At 48.6% G+C, this 18,934-nt stretch overlaps 1 protein-coding gene across 1 annotated transcript in view; it reads right to left on the reverse strand.

Moving 5' to 3' along the window:
- The window catches only part of DIP2C (disco interacting protein 2 homolog C), a 368,636-nt gene extending 359,377 nt beyond the window's left edge, over positions 1–9,259 (reverse strand). Inside the window, exon 1 of the mRNA XM_065872651.1 lies at positions 9,175–9,259. Coding sequence (XP_065728723.1) covers positions 9,175–9,259 — 85 coding nt within the window. The remainder of the gene's footprint in view (positions 1–9,174) is intronic.
- Positions 9,260–18,934: the final 9,675 nt, after the last annotated feature.

Genomic DNA, 18,934 nt, shown 5'->3' on the forward strand with positions numbered 1-18,934 from the left:
ACGGGAGACAGAATATTGTACAACACTTTCAGAAAGCCTGTTTTACTTAGACACTTTCCATAAAGGGCAGATTTCATCCAGAATCCTATTTGTGTCAAATTCAACATGTCATGAAGGAAACAGCAAAATCAAGGCTACTTTCTTCCCCGTGTCCCAGGCCAGATCTTCCTAATAACACGAAAGAAATTCTAAAATACCAACAGCCATTAGAAACTTCTTTACTGGTATGGTAGCTAAATAATAATTCGCCACCATCTAAAACAGGGAGGCAGAATTCTACTTCCTTTTCATATTAATTTATGTACAAGTAACAGAAATTCTCAAAGTCTGAACTCTGATATCAACAGCAAAATAACCCCAAGCGCTATTTCTCATTTGGCCCAGGTCAATGTTGTGCTTGGTGGGGGAAGCCTAGCCCCACCATTTGCAATAAGACTATATTCACTTGAGCTAAAAGCAAAATGAAACAACAAAACCCACCCAAACACCAAGTCTCAGGTTGACAGAATTTCCCTACAGGACAGGCACTGCAACAGTAACTTGTAAGCATGAGGTACATTATAATGTACCTTAGTAACATTAGTAACAAAGTTTCCACCCTGGCAAGTTGATACACTATTTCCTTGGGTTTAAGTAGGTGGTTGGTTTTTGTTTTTGTTTTTGTTTTAAGGTATTTTTTGATGTGGACCATTTTTAAAGTCTTTATTGAACTTGTTACAACATTGTTTCTGTTTCCGTTTTGGTTTTTGGCCGGGAGTCATGTGGGATCTTAGCTCCCTGACCAGGGATTGAACCCACACCCCCTGCACTGGAAGGCTAAGTCTTAACCACTGGACCGCCAAGGAAGTCCCTAAATAGGTGTATTTTAATGACTTAAGTTTAATGGAATTGCGCCCTTGCTTAAAGAGCTCCTTAAAGACTACTTTATATTACTAAATCTCAACAGCCTTCAAGCATCCATCACGTTCATCAAAACAAGAAAAAACAAAAGATGTTTCGAAGTGCAATGATGCTCACTTAAGCTATCCTGAAGTACAGCTCCACCTTAGTACTTGGTGTTACTCTTAAGTTGTTTTTACACGTAACTGAAGCCATAACTTCTGTGATACCATTAAATTCACAGCGGGGGCAGGGGGGGCTTCAAACTATCTCTGGTTTTTATTTTAAAAGAAGCAGCTTATGAAAGTCGATAAGAAAAAGATCCCACTCACTCACAAACCCACACGGCACTCAACTGACATAACTGCCAGGGTGATCGTAAACGATAAAAGCCCAGGATCTGTTACAGGTGTTGGGCGGGGGGCACAGAGCCCCGGGTCCACTGCCACGGTGAGCCCTGGCTCTGACCTGGCCTCTCAGAGCTGCCCAGGCTGACGCAATCCCACCTATGTGGCCTGTTGGGTAGCATCCACATGCACTTGTCTCGGGACAGGACACGGGGGCATGACGAGAGGGGTGCCAGCTCAGTCCCTCTCCACACACACTGAGGGCAGGGGGACACACACCTCCAGGAGGACAATTCCCACAGTCACAGCAGTGGAGCTCTGTATTTCATCCTGGGGGCATTGTGGTGAGGGGACTGCAGGAGATGGTCAGGCCCTTCCTCCACGAAGCCCTGGAACAACTCTGATTGGAGGTCCGCACATGGTCCTGAGATTCGATGATTACAGCCTAATAGGACGTCCTTCCGGACACACCTGGACTTGAATCTGACCTAGGACACCTTTCCCCAACTATTCTCTTGAAAAGTAAAGGGGCTGAAAAAGGGATTCCAGGAATATTGACACAAAGAGTCCACCAGAAAGGAAGTTTTATCTTTAAAAAAAAAAAAAGAGGCATTGCAGCTCTGAAGCTATCCTAGGACAGGGTAAGTGCCCAGATAGCATCTATTAAGAGGTGCACCTCCAAGCACAGGAAAGTGAAAGTGCTTTTCCACACCCAGGCCTATGCCGCCTCTCCACTGCTTTTCTCCGAAGGCCACTGTAACTCAAATCACCTGGATAAACTGGGGAGGCGGCGGGAGGGCAGGGAACTCTGTCCCAGTGACAGCACCTCAGAGGGAAACTGCAGGGCTGGATATTTATGGAGCAGATACTGTGACTCTGCCTCGCTGATCCCCACTACCATCCCAAAGGCAGAGTTCTTAACCCTATCTGACAGCCAAGGACACCAAAACTGGGAGAGCCTGGTGGCTTATCCGGGGTGATGCCACGACTGCAGAGCCCCGGACAGGCCCTCCCAATATAGGAAAATCCATAGAAAGACTTCTCAGTGGACACTCACTTGAGAATTCTCAAGATCTTCACACAAATCTCCAAACAGGATTTAGAAAAAGACCCGAAGAGGTTCAAGAGGCACAGAAGAAGGTCACGCACAAGTTAAACACGGATTTTTGTGCTTTCAGTGCCCACTGCACCAAATCCAGCCCCTCAGACCGATGGCTCCAGAGTGAACCGGTCCTTCCTAAAGCAACTGACCAACTCCAGATTTCACCCCTTCCTGTCCCCTGACAGCATCAGGCTCTGCGACTGCTCTTATCCTTCTGTGAAGGTTTATAAGCTATGTTTTGTCAGGTATTGTGACACTGACATAACTGGATGTGCTCTATTTGCAATAAAGCATGTAATCTCCATTTATCTACTTTATTCATAAAGACCCAGAATCTCCTGATAAGGTTAATTAGTAACAACACAGTTTACATTTCTGTTTTCATTTCAGGTGAACTGGCCAGGAAGCGCTTCCTTAGAGAGCTAGTCAGCTAGACCCACGCCACCTGCATCTTCACAGGGACATGACTCTGGGCTTGGCCAGGAAGGGGACAGGGCTCCATGTGGAGGTCTGTGTTCTTCCCAAGAGTGAAGCGGTCCGGACATGTGGCTCTGCCAACTCGAGGGAGTGGCAGGAACAAAGCCACGACGGCGGATTAAGACCTGCCGCATGGAAACTGAGATGTGTGGGCCTCTCCCCGCTAAAGCTTAACATGTTTTATAAACTCCTGACACATGGCAAGCTGCACTGGTAAGACACATGGTCAGAACACGAGAGACTCACTTTTCTGGTTTTAATTAGACACTCAGGACCGAGTGTCCAGCAGGGAACTGCCTTCCTCCTTGGCCAGAGGCTCAGACCTGAGGCTGGTGGGTGTGAAGCCACCCACAACGAAGAGGGGACATATTTACATATGAGTTTTTTTTTTTTTCAGTACGCGGGCCTCTCACTGCTGTGGCCTCTCCCGTTGTGGAGCACAGGCTCCGGACGCGCAGGCCCAGCAGCCATGGCTCACGGGCCCAGCTGCTCTGCGGCATGTGGGATCTTCCCGGACCGGGGCACGAACCCGCGTCCCCTGCATCGGCAGGCGGACTCTCAACCACTGCGCCACCAGGGAAGCCCTACATATGAGTTTTTTAACTTCATAATTTTAAAATGTTAGAGTATTCCTCTAATTAAAAAAATAGAATATGTGACTTGACTAACCAGATAATTCAGTAAAAAAAAAAAAAAAAATTTTTAATTGTGCATAATTGCGGACAAATATCTAAGGAATTGCTCTCGCTGGTGCCGACAGAACTAGTTTGGATCTGACCCGCGGTCTTCAATCTTTTCATGAGGACACAGAAACAGTTTCCAACTTAATAAGCAAAAAAAAAAAAATTTAAAACGGCAGCCCAGAATAAAAAGATCTATTTAACCCACTATCAATCACAGAATCTCTCAGTCCTCACTATCTTCGGTCGTTTTTTCCCGGATTTTTTAAACCTACTGCACAAAGCATTTGGTAAAGAACCACCTCAATTTGTGATTCTCAGCACAGAGAGCACATTTCATTCTCCACGATATTCAACAGCAACAGAACTAAAGAGCAACCTCCCCAGTCCCCCACCCCACAAAAGAAGGCTGCTTGTCATGTTGACTTTTACAGCTCAATATCTTAGCCTTTCCCACTTTATTTGTCTTAAGAGCTTATGAACATTAACACCCTGTTGGGTCCTGAAGAAAGTGCCATATACGTACAAACCTGACGCCTATGTTCTTACCCCCGCCAGCTGGGATTCTCAATTACAGTCTCCCCTTTGAGAGCGCTATTTATTATCAAGAACGGATGCAACTGCTTCTTTTGAGACGTGACAAGGTTTTGACCCTCTCAGCAGAACACAGCACTGGCAATGATAGTAGGTAACTTTTGTAGGGCACACGAAAAGCTCATGAAAGAAGGAAAATGAACACGGGCAACCTTGAAAGTAGAGGCATACAGATGGAGAGACCGGAGAACAGGAACAGTAAACAGTGGCCAGAGCCCATCACATCACCTGAGGTGCCTTCCGTGTACCAGGATAAACAATGATGTGTGAAACCAAGCCAATAACTGCAGGTGAGCATCTGCTTTTAGTAAGGTACCTGAGTAATTATGAGAATCTTAATATGACTAGGATTTGAACTGGTGAGTCAGTCTATATACATGACATCAAAATGAAGATTATCCAATACATTCTCTTTGCAATTCAGAAGAACGCTACAACTCATCCCATAAATCACTGCTTTAAAAGAAAAAAATCAGCTCTAAAAAAAGAGACAACCCATTTGAAAAGGGCTGGGAGGAGGAAGGCAAAAAGTGACTCATATCATCCAACAGCTTGTAGCCTCCAAACCATAACAAGAATATAAAGCCAGTGGGCCCAGAATGAAACAAAATAGAGTCGTTGTTACAGCTGTGACCTCACAACATTCAGCTCTAAGCATGCCTACAGCACCACAAAGATCTTTTGAGCATTGGGATCAATCTTACACATCAGTGCCTTTAATGTGTGCCTTTAATTTCCCGGCTAAATTTGACATCTATATTTATTCATCAAGAAAAGAACATTCAAATTTAACTATTTTCATAACTCTGAATAACTCTTAAAATTCAAGTCCACACATTTCACATCCCACACATATCAATGCTGCCATTTTGTACCTATTTTTAATTCAGATAACAATCTTTTAGATTTATCAAGCCAAGTAGTCCATTTCATTCACCGCAATACGTACAGCTACTGGGGGCAGCTTTGAGACGATGTGACAGAGTGAACAGGACGTACAGCTACTGGGGGCAGCTTTGAGACGATGTGACAGAGCGAACAGGTTTTCTTAACAATGGTGAGGTCTGATCCCCGGTGGAGTGGCTCAGCTATTCCCTGAATCTGCTGACCCCTTCCCTCCTCCTCTCCCAATGACAACAAATTATCAACAAGACTCTAGAAGAAAGTATTTTTTCACACATTTGCTTTCCAGAGTCCACCATCTCCTTTCAATGAGAACATTTGGGTTGCATTAGAGACAGCAGGTCTCCTCTCAAGGACCCTGGAAGGTGGTCCCAGGCCTCAGTTTGGGCGGCCACCTCTGCAGCCACAGGGACCTCCAAGAAAAGCACAGGGGCTGATGGGGACAGAACTGACGTTCTAGAGCTGAGTGCATCTGCTATATTGTGCTGGAAGCCCTGAAAATGCCACACACACCCAAATCTACAAATCTTCCAACTGGCCATCTCTTTAAGATTTTACTCTGGTGACAGGATTATGCCAGCTGCATGTGAATTGCTCACCTGCAATTTAAAAAATCACTGGTTCCTTGATCCACACAAAGAACTGATGGCATGCACCTCCTTCCTTGAGTAGTTTCACACTTACTAGAAAATGTTACGATGGACTCGATTACAGAACATAACTAATAGTTGCAGTAATTCTGTATCTTACAAACTGAGTAACTCCCATAAGCAAGAGTTAGGAAGTTAGTAAACACACTCAGAATTCAAAAGCCACAAAGTAGAAAGCTAACGGGCTTCTCTTCTGCAAACACCAAACAGTTTTCACAGACTACATCACAAGGCAATTTCCCAAAGTCCTACCAAAATAAGAATTCAACCACTCCTGAAACAGTGGGATGATATCGTCTACAGGTGCAAGTCCAGGGTGTGTACAGCCCAGGACACAAGCCGTCAGTTAACACAGAAACTTATTGCTGAAGTTCAATCAACAACTGATTTTTTTTTTAATAAGACATGACTCTGTCTTTATTGAGAAATTTTGTTTCCTCTCTGCTTTGCCAGTGTTTCCATTTAAAGTTTTTCCTTAAGCCAAATAATGTCTATTTACATATTAATGAAACTACTTGGGGGCCCTCTGAAAGCCAAATAGAAAAATGCATGATTCCAAAAGGCAAGAATGAAGGGAAGGGAAGGGAAGAAAAAAATGATTTAGGGAAAAGTGTGTGAAGAAAAGAGCCACCGCTACCCCACCTGGCACCCAGCAACCAGCCAGCTCACTGGCTTCCTCTCCATTTCACATTGAGTCCCAAGAATTCACCAGACCGACAACCCCTGGCTCCACACCAAAGACTTTACCCGGACCTGTGGATTGGAGGCCATTACTGCCCATAGGAGGGGCAGCCACCACATCTCCCCACAGAAATCTCCTGTTCTTTGCTGGCACCAGATCTGCAGGGAGAGCAGCCCAGTTTTCCCCCAAGAGGGAAGCATTGGGTAGCAACAGACAGTGGAAAGAAAAGAGGAGGCAACCAGCAGGGCAGGAAAGTGAAAATCTGACTTCTGCAGCCAAGAAGTCAATCTGCAACCCTCTACCAAACAGTGACCCATAAAATAAAATAACCTAAGTGTCTGTAGCAGCACGAGCAGACAGTGCAAACCAAAACTGGACCAGCATCTACTAATCTAGATAAGATATACAACCATCAACAGCTGGCAGGCCATATAGGAACTTTGAAAGAAGAGTCTACTCTTTTTTCAACCTACATTATGTGCTTAAAATGGAATTGTTTTCCCATGCTCCTTTGTAGGAAGTGAGCACTGGAACGTCCACACGTTTCCACAGTATGTTCTGATATTTTAATAAAACGATGAAGACTAATTTAAAGAATTCTCTCCACATGAATCCTGACTGAAGATAAAATATGAAAGCAATATGCTTAAATAACTCGGCATTAAAAGCTGTTTTAACTTTTCACTTTGAAAGTGGCTATGCTGGGGGATTTTAAGTTCTAAAATGTAAAGAGGCACAGATTTCTGATCCCTCCATTCTTTGGTTGCTATTAAGCAATACTGGAAAACAAGTTGATTCATCTAATTTAAGACAGTAAAACTACTCTACATAGTCACAAGACACAAAATTCCAAATGACCTTAAAGAGAGACCTAATCGACTCAGCATGGACAAAGCAAGTCAAAGATGACACAGCTAAAGTGGGGAGATGTGGGCTGAGGCTGGGTGGCCAAAGCAACAACCCTCTGACTCTTACTCTTGGGTGAGGCAGCCAGGCCTAGCAGAGTTTAGAGAGAGAGAAAAACAATAATGTGATTCCCATATGCAAACACACACCCCTTTCTCTGCCCAGACAATAAGAAACTCATTAAACCCTTTTTAAAAATCTGTAGGGACACAAGGAATTCACAGAGAACTAGGCTAAGCACACCTTGGTCTAAAGTGGTTTGCCATCCCCTGGACAACAGGGACACATTCTAGGAGTGACTGATGGTGACAGGTGAATGCAATCTAGCAGGTGAGTGTCCACGTCCACAAGCAGGCACTCCCACCAGGGACCACGCACTGTCCCAGATGTGCAGAAGCAAATGTGAGCCCATCCCAGACTGATGGGGGAGGTGGAGGGCTCCTGGTGAGTTCAGACAGCTTCCCGCTTTGCCAGCACAGGTAGGGTACTGACACTTAACACCAGTATAATACAGACATAGCAGAAGTGCTTGTCTGGAGAGAATGCATGAATGATACGGTGTTGTAAATAACACAACTGTGGTGCACAGCTACGGGGGCCTGTAAAGTGAGGGAGAAAAACCCATGTGAACATTGACAAAATCAAAGAACTTGGGCAAATATTTTCCAACGGGCACTTCATCCCTCCAAGCAATCTGTCCACACTGCACACCTTATCCACCAGTGTAGACCTAAGTACTGTTCGCCCAGCTGGGCACTGCACTGAGGTACCAGCAACACCCTCATCATCTACAACCCTTCAGAACAGTGTCTGTTGACCACAGAGTCCAGGAAACGGTCTCCTCCTATGGGACAGTTGAGCATTACAGAACCCTGCAGAACCCCAAATGTGAAACAGAAACATCTCCAGTCTGTGACATCTGAAAAGACACTTCACCCCAGGCCCCTACCTGTACCCCCTTCTTTGCCCTGAAAGTGTTAAAAAGGAAACCATACGGTCAACACCAGCTTCTCCCTGCTGATGAAAACTGGCACGGATGAATTTACTTTCTGGCTGCCAGCCCCACAAAACCGTTACACACACGCACACATACAAGTTCACCACTAAACTGCTCCAAATATAAATTCGAGACAAGCCGGCCTATCCCCACCCCACAGCGTATTAGTGGCCTTCCCAGGGTGAGCTGGGTGAATTCTAAATCTATATTAAACATTCAACATTTCGGAACTTCAGTGGGTTGTTTTTTTTTAAGACATAGCAAAATCCGATCTGAAACTTATGACAGCTGAGCACATGATCCCACCATTAAGAGCAAATAAGAAACCGTATATAACACTCCATGAAATCACTGTGGCAAATCTGTCACAAATTCTAAGTATGGGACGATGGGAACGCGCCACAGACCCTGGCCTGAGGGAGGAGGCTTTCCAATTTCACCCAACCTTCGCATCCCAGCGGACGGGAACAATAGTAGTACTATCCCGGTCCAGCCAGGATGCCTCGGACACCGGCGGTCAAACCTCAAGTCCAAAGACAAGTTTCGCATTAGAACGAGGCCCGCGGAGCCTCAGGCCGCGCAACGCGGAACCGCCCCCGGCCCGGCCGCGGTGGGCAGCGCTCGGACGCGCACCAAGGACACGGCCCCGTCCGCCAGGCCGCGCGCGAGGCCGCCCCGGCCCCGCGGCCCGTTCTGCGTCCCGGCTGCGCCCCGGGCCCCGCGGCCCCGTCCTGCGTCCCGGCTGCGCCCCGGGCCCCGCGGCCCCGTCCTGCGCCCCGGCTGCGCCCCCGGCCCCGCGGCCCCGTCCGGCTCCCCAGGGCCCCGGCGCCGGGGCCGCGGCCGACGACGCGGAGCCGCAGGGCGGGGGCCGCGCTCGCACCGCGCCGAGACCCCCGCCCGCCCGCCCGCGCCCCGGCCCCCGTGACAGCGCGGCCGGCTGAGCGCGGGGCCTGTTACCTTCCGACAGCTCCAGCTCCAGCTCGGCCAGCCGGGCCCGCACCTCCAGGGGCAGCGCCATGCCTTCCAGGCTGCGGTCCGCCATGCTCGCGACGCCCCCGCCCCAGCCGGCCTCCCTTTGTTCCAGGCCGCGGTCTCGCCGCTCCTCGCGCCCCGCGGACCCGCACCGAGCGGCGGCAGGCCGGGCGGCGGCGCAGCGCGCTCCTCCCCGGTGCCTCCTCCGCGCGGCCCCGGCACGAAGGCCTCGCGCCCGCGCCCGCGCCCCCGTCCCGCCCGGAGCGCGCCCACCGCCGCTCCACCGGGCGGCTCCGCGGCGCGCTCGTGACGGCGAAGAGCGCGCACGGGGCGGGGGCGGCGGGGGCACGCGCTCCGGGGCTGGGCCGGGCGGGGACGCGCACCGGGGACGGAGGGCGGGCCGGCGCAGCGCGCGCTCCCGGGGGCGCGGGGCTCGCACACCGGCCCAGCGGGGCCTCCCCCACCCCGGCACGGCCCTCGCCTACCCAGGCCTAAGGCAGAAAAATACCTGCTGGAGCCCCCGGCATCTGCGTTCCGGGTCTTTGCGGGCTGATTTTTTTTTTTTTTTTTTTTTTTTAATAAATACGTTGTGTGTTGGGGGCGGGAGGTGTAAAAGACAGCGTGGGCTGTGGAAAGAGGAGTAGGCTGGAAGTTCCTAATTCGCGTTGATGTAGGACATACCAGCCTGGCCCTGAGGCTACAATCAGTGCCTCTCCCTCGGCTCCGTCTCCCCACCGTGAAGGCGGCTAGAGGAGAGATGGGTCACCGAATCTCCACGTTCCCGGTCAGCCCGAGCACGCTCGCCCTGATACCCCGGCCCGTCCTCAGCCCGGGGCTCCGTGTCCTCAGCAGGTCTTCCCGCGCCCTCGCCCGAGGGCCCTACGGCTCGTCCTCCGCGCTTCTCTCTTCCGCCCCCACCGCACCGGTGTCACCTCTGGGGGTATCACCAAACCTGGGCCTCCAGTCCTGACCGTTTGGGGAGGCTAGCTCACCCCTCCGACTGTCCAACTGAATAACGTCACCCAGATGCCCCCAAACCCCGAACTCCACAAACCAGCCCCTCCTCCTGGCTTCTAACAACTTCCACCATTTTCTTAATGATCCAGGCTGGGAAGAGTCCCGGGAGTGTTTGTCTGTCTTCCTCAGTCTTCACACACCCTCTGCTTCCCTGTCCCCTCAAGGCTCTCGCGTGTCATTTTCATTCCGGACCCACTCCTCCCAGTTCAGCCCCTATCGCAGACCTCCTGGTGGCCCCACCACCACCATCTGCTTGACCCTGTGGCAGGAGGGGCCGAAGGTGGCTCCGGAAACACAGTGGCATTTATTCCCCTTTCAAAAATAGGCAATTTAATACTTCCAGCATTGTCTACTGAATACAAGTCCACCCTCTTAATGGGAGACTCCAGACCCTCCACCACTTGGCCCCTATCTGCAGTCACACCATGCGACCCCCACAAGCTGGTTCCTGAAGACCTAGTGGCCTTCACCCTGAGTGCCCCCCTTCTCTGCCCACACGCTCCCACAGCGTCCCTAACATCAACTCCAGAAAAATCTCTCCTCCCCCTTACTGTGCTCCCACTATCTTATCTACTTGTCTCTGCCCTTATATCCTTGGCCTTTATCTTTCTCATTAGTCTGAGTGACAGCTCTGGGGACAAGGACCAAGCCTTCTTCCTCAGTGACCACTAGAGAGCTGTGGGCATTTCTTACATAGGTCTCACTGATCTAATACAGATCAATGATGAGCTTGAAACGGGCGAACCCCAAACACCTCTGCTTTATGGTCTTGGACGTAAAGCCAGTGGACGTGGGGGGCCACACAGGTATGGCTCCACCACAGTCTCTCCCCCTTTCAGGATAAACAGACCACTGAGGCAGAGAGCCCTCGAGAGGATCTGGGGCTACAGGTGAAGGCCTTAGAGAAATAAAATGCAGCAGAACCAGGATTCAAACCCCAGTCTCCAGAGCAAATCTCTGCACTCATTTCTTTACAGCAAAGTGGGCCTGTGCATTCCACACATCGAGGATGTCAAGTCAGTCTAGGTCCAGATGGTATCAGAATAAAATTATGTATTCTGTTTTACTTCGTGGGTGGGTCTTGATCATCCATGTCTGATGCTGTAACTGAGGTTAGTTCCAAAGAAAACCACTATGTTACACTAAACACATCAAATATCAACTTGGATTCCAAGCAGATGCGTCTTCATTTGGGCAGGTCTCTGTATGACTACTAAGTACACTTGGGAGAGTGTTCGTGGCATTTCCAATGTCCTGAGAGACATCTTTATCTGGAAGTCCTGCCACGTCTTCAAAACATGTTATGTCTGAGATCAAACTCCGCTTGCCTCCCACCCTTACTGTGTTCTTACTCGAGAGCAGCCCCCATTTCTCCTGGTTTCCGTGCTTTGAATCATGCCCGTTGTCAAGCTTCAGTAACATCCACCCCACAGGCCCACTGCCACTGCCTAATTCAGGCCCTCAGAGTCCCTACCCTGTTTTTCCCCTTCTGATCTTCCTACTGTGGCTGCCATGGGTTACAGTCCCCTTGCTCTACAATCTACAATGGTTCTCTGCCTACAAACCAAAGAACTCCTTGATCTGACACTGAAGGCTTCACAGACACAAAGTTTCCTTCCCTACTTTCTATCCTGCGCTCCCTGCATGCACCTGTGGTCACCTGAGGAGTTCTCACTTGCCTGCGGGGCATCTCCCCTTCTTGTGTCTCTTTTGCTGACGTGTGCCTCTCCTCTTCCTATTCCCCCACCCAAGTCATGGCCACACGTCGGATTTCACCCATCCAAGTCCAGGGTCAAATGCCACTTCTTCCATGAAGCCTTCCTTCCTAATCTCCCACCTAGAACTACACACCTCTCTTCCCACCTGTTCTTCCTGGGGCTTGTATTTAACATGTGCCTCTTACTGGGCAGCTAGTCCACCTGTGATTCCCCCACTCTGTTGAATGACGTATAAACAGCACACTGTTTCTCAAAGTACAATCCAGCCTTGGAAAAGGGGAAAGACTATTTCCCTTCATCTCCTTCTGCTCCAGTCCTGGCCAGTCTCAATGAAAGTGGCGCTTAGTGAAAACCCAGTTATGCTTTGTGTGTTTCCATGTATAAAAACCTGGTTCAAGTGGATGTCAAGGTGGGCATAACAATACCCAACAGAAGTTTATTAGAATGAACTGAATACCTGCTAAGGGCTATTTGCTTCCAAAGCTCTCCGAAAGCCCTGAAATTCCATCCTCAGAGCTACACCTGTGAACTATGGTCACTTATCTTCAGAAAGCCACTGTGACATCTCATGACTGCTACTTGGGAAGAGTTAGGCATCATTAGCACTTATCAACACACTAGCATGGTTTAATTTGCGAATTAAGCCAGCTTCTACATAACAAATCCCAGAGGGTCTGAGACATGTACAAAAGCTGTAGGTGTCCAGGAGAGAAAAGCTGGAGAGGTAGCCAGCCCGAGGCCTCGGGACTGGAGGGACGCTGACACGGGACACGTGAGCTACCTCTGCTCCTCCACGGTTTTGAGTTCCACAGAGGGGCAGGGACGGAACAGTAATTAATTAACCCCGTGACAGCCAGCACTGGGGGGCCTCTGTCGCTGTCTTGACTGTCTGCTGTGGGGGATTTGTTACCCTTCTGCCAACCTGCAGTACCTCACCTCTATTTTGTTCTGTCTCACCGAATTCCAAGCGAATTCTGAATGAAAACTTCATTACTCACATGTGTTGGGGCTCTGGACTTGAGAAAACCTGGTTGGGGTGGAAGAGGGTAGTAAAGGGGTCCTGATTAATCCGGTAACTCGCCGGTGATGCCCCGAAGCCTTGTTGCTGATGAGAGTTGATCCTCTCACTCCTAGTCAGATTCCTGCAGAATTTGTTCATGAGGGGCTCTCTCCTATGGATCCCAGTTCCGAGAATTTTTTACCTTTTCTGAAGTGACCAGAAAGAGCTGGTTGTCAAATATTCTGTTCGGATTCTCCGAGCACATTGTAAATCCAGGGAGTGGGGGCTCACGCCCCTGTTACAACAGAACCTTCTTAAGCTGGAATTTCCCTACAGAACAATGCCTGGCAATTCATGTTTTAGTTCTGTTTCATTTCGGTCTTACCATATTATCAGGAATTCAGCTTGGGTGGAGTGTTAGGTTTAAAGAAAGAGCAAACGTGAGCAATGTGACACAGAAAGTGTGGGTTTAATGAATTAGTACTTAGAAAGCAGCGTGAACCCTTGAATGAAACTACTCTATGCATGAAAGAGATCGTTAACATTTTTGTGACTTTCTTCCACATCACTATAGAGTCAACTAAACAATGTGTATGTGACTGAATTCGCTGAACCACACGTGTGTTTGCATTTCTGTTATGGCTACTGTCTTCCTCTAGAAGTAAGAGCTATCCAACCTATTCACCTAAGAACAAGTGTACCCACAAAAGAGGAGTAAGAAGTAATCCCACAGAGGGCGTCCCTGGTGGCGCAGTGCTTAAGAATCTGCCTGCCAATGCAGGGGACATGAGTTCAAGACCTGGTCCGGCAAGATCCCACATGCCGAGGAGCAACTAAGCCCATGCGCCACAACCGCTGAGCCCGCGCTCTAGAGCCCGCGAGCCACAACTACTGAAGCCTACGCTCCTAGAGCCCATGCTCAGCAACAAGAGAAGCCACCGCAGTGAGAAGCCTGCACACCGCAACAAAGAGTAGCCCCTACTCGCCGCAACTAGAGGAAGCCCACATGCAGCAACAAAGACCCAACACAGCCAAAAATAAAATAAATAAATTTATATATATAAAAAGACAGAATCCCACAGCAAAATTAGTCTAATTCTCCAGACCATTACTGGAAGTGCTGAGAATTCAACTGTGAGTCAAAGGTGTCTTGATGGAAAAACAAGTGCGTGAAATTTATCTTGGACAAATAGTCTGAGTGTCTCCTTGTATATGTAATTACAAATCAATACACAATTATCGATAATGTAATTACTTCTGATCATTTTAGTGAATTCTAATCACTCATGCTAATGGTGATGTGAATAGTACAAAACAACAAATTAGCCAAAAATTACTCCTGTTTGGTCTTAGATTGCATCATATTTTGACAGTATATTTCCTTTGCCAATCATGATTGACTACACTCTGGCTTAATTAAGGTCACGTTAAAACTAATTGTCATTCCCAGAACTCATATCAATTAATGGCTGAGACAAGTGACACGTAGGTTTTTAAAAAACATTTTACCAAATATCCTAAGATATAAGACTTTATTGGATGTGAAAACATACGCTTTTGAAGTAGAAAAGAAGGGAGTGGTTGAGGACTAAAATTTTGCCATCAAAAGTCCACAAAGTGGAATAGCATCATAAAAGAAAGTTATAAAATTGACCTCATCCCTTCAAAATGGAAACGTATATCAATACATAGAGAGAGAGAGTCAGGCACATTCCTGAAGGGCATCTGCTCTGCCAAGGAAAACTCTACCATGAGGTTCATAAGTGGAGTCTAAAGAATTTAACTGTGTGAACTGCAGAATCTTCTTGTGAAGTTAATTAAAAGCAGTGCTTTTCAGTCAGTCTGCATAAGCTCACACACACACTCAATGAAAGTAAATAAAAACAAAGATTGAGGGCTTCCCTGGTGGCGCAGTGGTTGAGAGTCCGCCTGCCGATGCAGGGGACACGGGTTCGTGCCCCGGTCTGGGAAGATCCCACATGCCGCGGAGCGGCTGGGCCCGTGAGCCATGGCCGCTGAGCCTGCGCGTCCGGAGCCTGTCCTCCGCAACGGGAGAGGCCACAACAGTGAGAGGCCCGCGTAACGCATAAAAAAAAAAAAACAAAAAAAAAAAAAAAAAAAAAACAAAGATTGAGCCGTTGACACTGTCCACCACTGACCACAAGCTGGTCTGAGAAGGTCCCAATGACTCCACGGCCTCGGCATCCCAGCCGGCACCCTCCCCCGAATCAGAAGACAAACCTCATGCTTTGACTGTGGGACAGGGCAGAACAGGAGAGGATGGACCGGCACAGCACAGCCAGATCCCAGTTACCGGGAGGTTTTACCTTAGTCGGGACTGGGGCTTCAGCTCCTTGCAATGCTCACAGTTGTGTAAATGGACCGGGTGATGCAGGGTGGGTTCCTAAGAAGCAGAGCCTGAGATGAGAGTTCAGGGCACATGCTTTATTGAGGGCATCCTCTTAAAAATGGAGCCTTTCAGAAGTGAGCACAACGGGGCAGGAGGAAAAGAGCAGGCCTCAGTGGCCCGGCCCACAGATGGATGGGGCAGGGGCACCACAGAACTGGTGGCCAGCCTTTGTACAGCTGTGTCACTCAGTCGCTGGTCCCCACTGGGGACCCACCAACAGTTTATCCCATCAGGAAAGTGAGTAGCTGTGATCCATTAGCACAAACACTTACAGCCCCGAAGGGCTGGCGCACCCAGCCTGTAAAGGGCTCCAGGTCGGCACCGTGTCCCCTCCTGCACATCTGTGGGGCAGACATTTGGGTTACCACTGATTCAGCCATAGTGGCTACATCCACCCTGAAGCTGGTCTGGGAGGACAGATGATAGAAAGTCAGGAACCTGGAGAATCTTGGGGGGAAAATTGGGCTTGGGCGATTGAGTGTTTTGGGTTTATTCTGTATGTTAATATTCTTTGGGTTTTTTTTTTTTTAATAAGACAAAAAGTCATTCAAAATGACTGTATTTTCTTTGCATGGGGTCATGAAGGATTTCAGAGGATGCCCGTCATTCGTGGAAAGTTTTACAAAGCGACGGGCATGAAGCCCCTGCCGGGCGCCATGTACAATGCTGCTCGTACTTCCAGGAACTTACTGTCCGGCCGGCTCGGGGCCAAGTGAGACACAGGTGTGAACGGAGCAGGCGGGAGCTGTCTCCACAGGCCGTCCTGGTCTGGAACACCTGACAGAGTTTACGAAGTATCCCATATCTTCCAAAAATCTGATTCCCAAGCACCTTGCCCAGCTGTACCTCGAGTTCCCTCAGCCTTCAAAGCACAGGCAGGCCTCTCGCCGGCAGCTGCACGTCCAGCTGCCCCAATTCCCTCCCCAGATGTTGTGCAGCTGGCATTTCCCCACCTCGTTGACCTCGGGCATCGGCGTGGGAAGACCCCAGGTGGAGGGGAACGGGACCCTGGGGTGTCACGCACTCTGGACAGGTTCCTGAGATCTGTCTCCTTCGAGTCTCTCTCGGCCCGCCACCCTGGCCCCAGATGGGAGCCCCTGAGAGCCCCCAGTTCTCGACGCGTGAACAGGGAAAGCCTCACCGCTCAGCCCTCACACAATAGCAGCATGGAGGCCTCAGCTCTCTTGAGAATCTAAGTTCTAGACCAAATGTTTGCCCCCAGCCACCTCCAAACACCCAGGCTGGCAGGGGCAGGGGCTGGAGTGGCTCTCTCACCCACCTGACTTCCCAAACCTGTGGTCCCTCGTAGCATCCTCTCTATGCAAGCAGGCATCCTCCCCAAGGGCTCCACAAATTCTCGCAGTGGTTTCAGACCTTGGGAAGAAGAGGATGTGGGTGCAAGTCACAGTAGAACAAAGAAGAATTTAATGAGTGCCACATGGGCAGTGTGTTTCTGAAGAAGGTAAAGAATGAGGAAGTTAATTTAGAAAATTCATTAAATCTTCAGGTGAGGCTTTGATCTCTAACTGTGGAAGCTGTGTCCAACAAGAGCTGCTCTGCTCTCATTCAGATGCAACACGGTCTTTTCTCTCTGACCCCGATTCCCCACAAAACTAGAGGAAAATCCTCTTAAGCACAAGAAAGATTGAAGATGGAAAGATAATGAGCAGAGGAAGAGTACGAGAAAGAGACGGAGGCTGCAAGCAAGGAAAGAGGAAGGTGCACACACAGACAAGTTAATGTTTCAAGGAACATACATTCAAGGAAGAAGAACTGTGTTAAAACAGGAAAGAGGACTCATGGAACAAAACGCAAATACAGGCAAATGAAAACTGATAATTGTTAAGATATAATAAACCAGATACAAATTTTAAAAATAGGGAAGCAAAATGGTACCTTGAAATGTTGTTGTGGAAATTAGACCTTGGATTCCTAGGGCTGCTGTAACAACATGGCACAAACTGGGAGGCTTTAAGCCAGAGAAACATGCTGTCTCAACATTTGGAGGCTGTAAGTCTGAAATCAGGGTGTCGGCTGGGGACGCACCCGTCCTTGCCTCTTCCTGGTGCCTGGCGGTTCTTGGCTTGTCCTGCATCACTGCAGGCTCTGATTCCGTTGTCACACTGGCCTCTGTATATCATCTTCCGTCCGTGTCTGTCTCCAAATTTCCCACTTAATAAGGACACCAGTCACTAGATCAGGGCCACCCTCGTGACCTCACCTTCACTTGGTTGACTCTGCAAAGAACTTATTTCCAAATGAAGCCACGTTCTGAGGAACTGGGGGCCAGGACGTCAACATACCTTCTTTTGAGGGACACAACTCAACCGAACATAATAGCTGTTGATATGGGAAAAAAAACAATCTAGATAAAAACTTACCAAGAAATCGAACACCAAGAAATTACAAAGGACTAAGTACTAAAGAGAAAATTATGGAACGAACAGATCAGAATCATGAACTGGGATTGAAGCAGCAGAAGAAATCATTAGTCGCACGGATATATATACAACTTCAAATATTTTTTGGATAACAAAAAATACTAAACTAAAACAAAAGCAATAAAAGATGATTATGAAAGAGATTAGCTTTATGTCTCGCACAAGAGAAATGGGTAGCACTCAGTAATTGACTCAGTTGACTGATAAGCTACTTTTCTTTGTCACCTAAAATAGTTTCATTTTAATATCCCCATGTCTTAAATCACATTAGTAGATGAACACCTGTTCTGATAGGGCCTCTGATTCTATAATCTTTTAGGAGACCAAATATTCACTTTTATTATAATAACACTGTTGCTGGTGAATGTGTCTTACACCTGCCGGCAAACGGGCTCCCCAGTACTGGGCCCTGGAAATGTCCTCCTATAGCCGCCTGGGGCTGGCAGGCTCCTCCTGCAGGCAGAGTCTGCCCTTGCTGACCAGCATGCAATGTGTGTCCTCCACACAGAGCTCACCCACAAGAGGAACAGAAGCCAGCATCCGGGCTGTGCTGTGTCTTCTTCGTTCTCACCAGTCAGGTAAGATACTTCGCTCTCTGGCACAGTGTGTGCATGCATGTGTGCACATGGGTGTCCACCTGTGTGTGTTTCTGTTTATAAATACAGGAAGCCTAGGAATGTTACACGAACAGAGCCACGCCACATGGAGGAAACACAAGATTTGTGGAGAGGTCTTCCCTGCAAAAAAGTGAAAAAAGTTAAAAATGGAATTGATAGATTAATTGCTGTGATTGATCTTGCATAAAATTTTAGTGAGAGGGCTTCCCTGGTGGCGCAGTGGTTGAGAGTCTGCCTGCTGATGCAGGGGACGCGGGTTCGTGACCCGGTCGGGGAAGATTTCACATGCCGCGGAGCCGCTGGGCCCGTGAGCCATGGCCGCTGAGCCTGTGCGTCCGGAGCCTGTGCTCAGCAACGGGAGAGGCCACAACAGTGAGAGGCCCGCGTACAAAAAAATTTTAGTGAGAGACTATTGTAAGGGATGGGGAAAATTACCAATGATTACTCCAAAAAGCTAATCTGATAGAGGTAGTTATTTTTAGGAAAAACAAAAAGAAAAGATCCAGGTTCACAATACACCGTAAGGATGAATTGTGGACAAT

This window comes from Phocoena phocoena, chromosome 2, assembly GCF_963924675.1.
Source record: "Phocoena phocoena chromosome 2, mPhoPho1.1, whole genome shotgun sequence".
NCBI classification, from domain to species: Eukaryota; Metazoa; Chordata; class Mammalia; order Artiodactyla; family Phocoenidae; genus Phocoena; species Phocoena phocoena.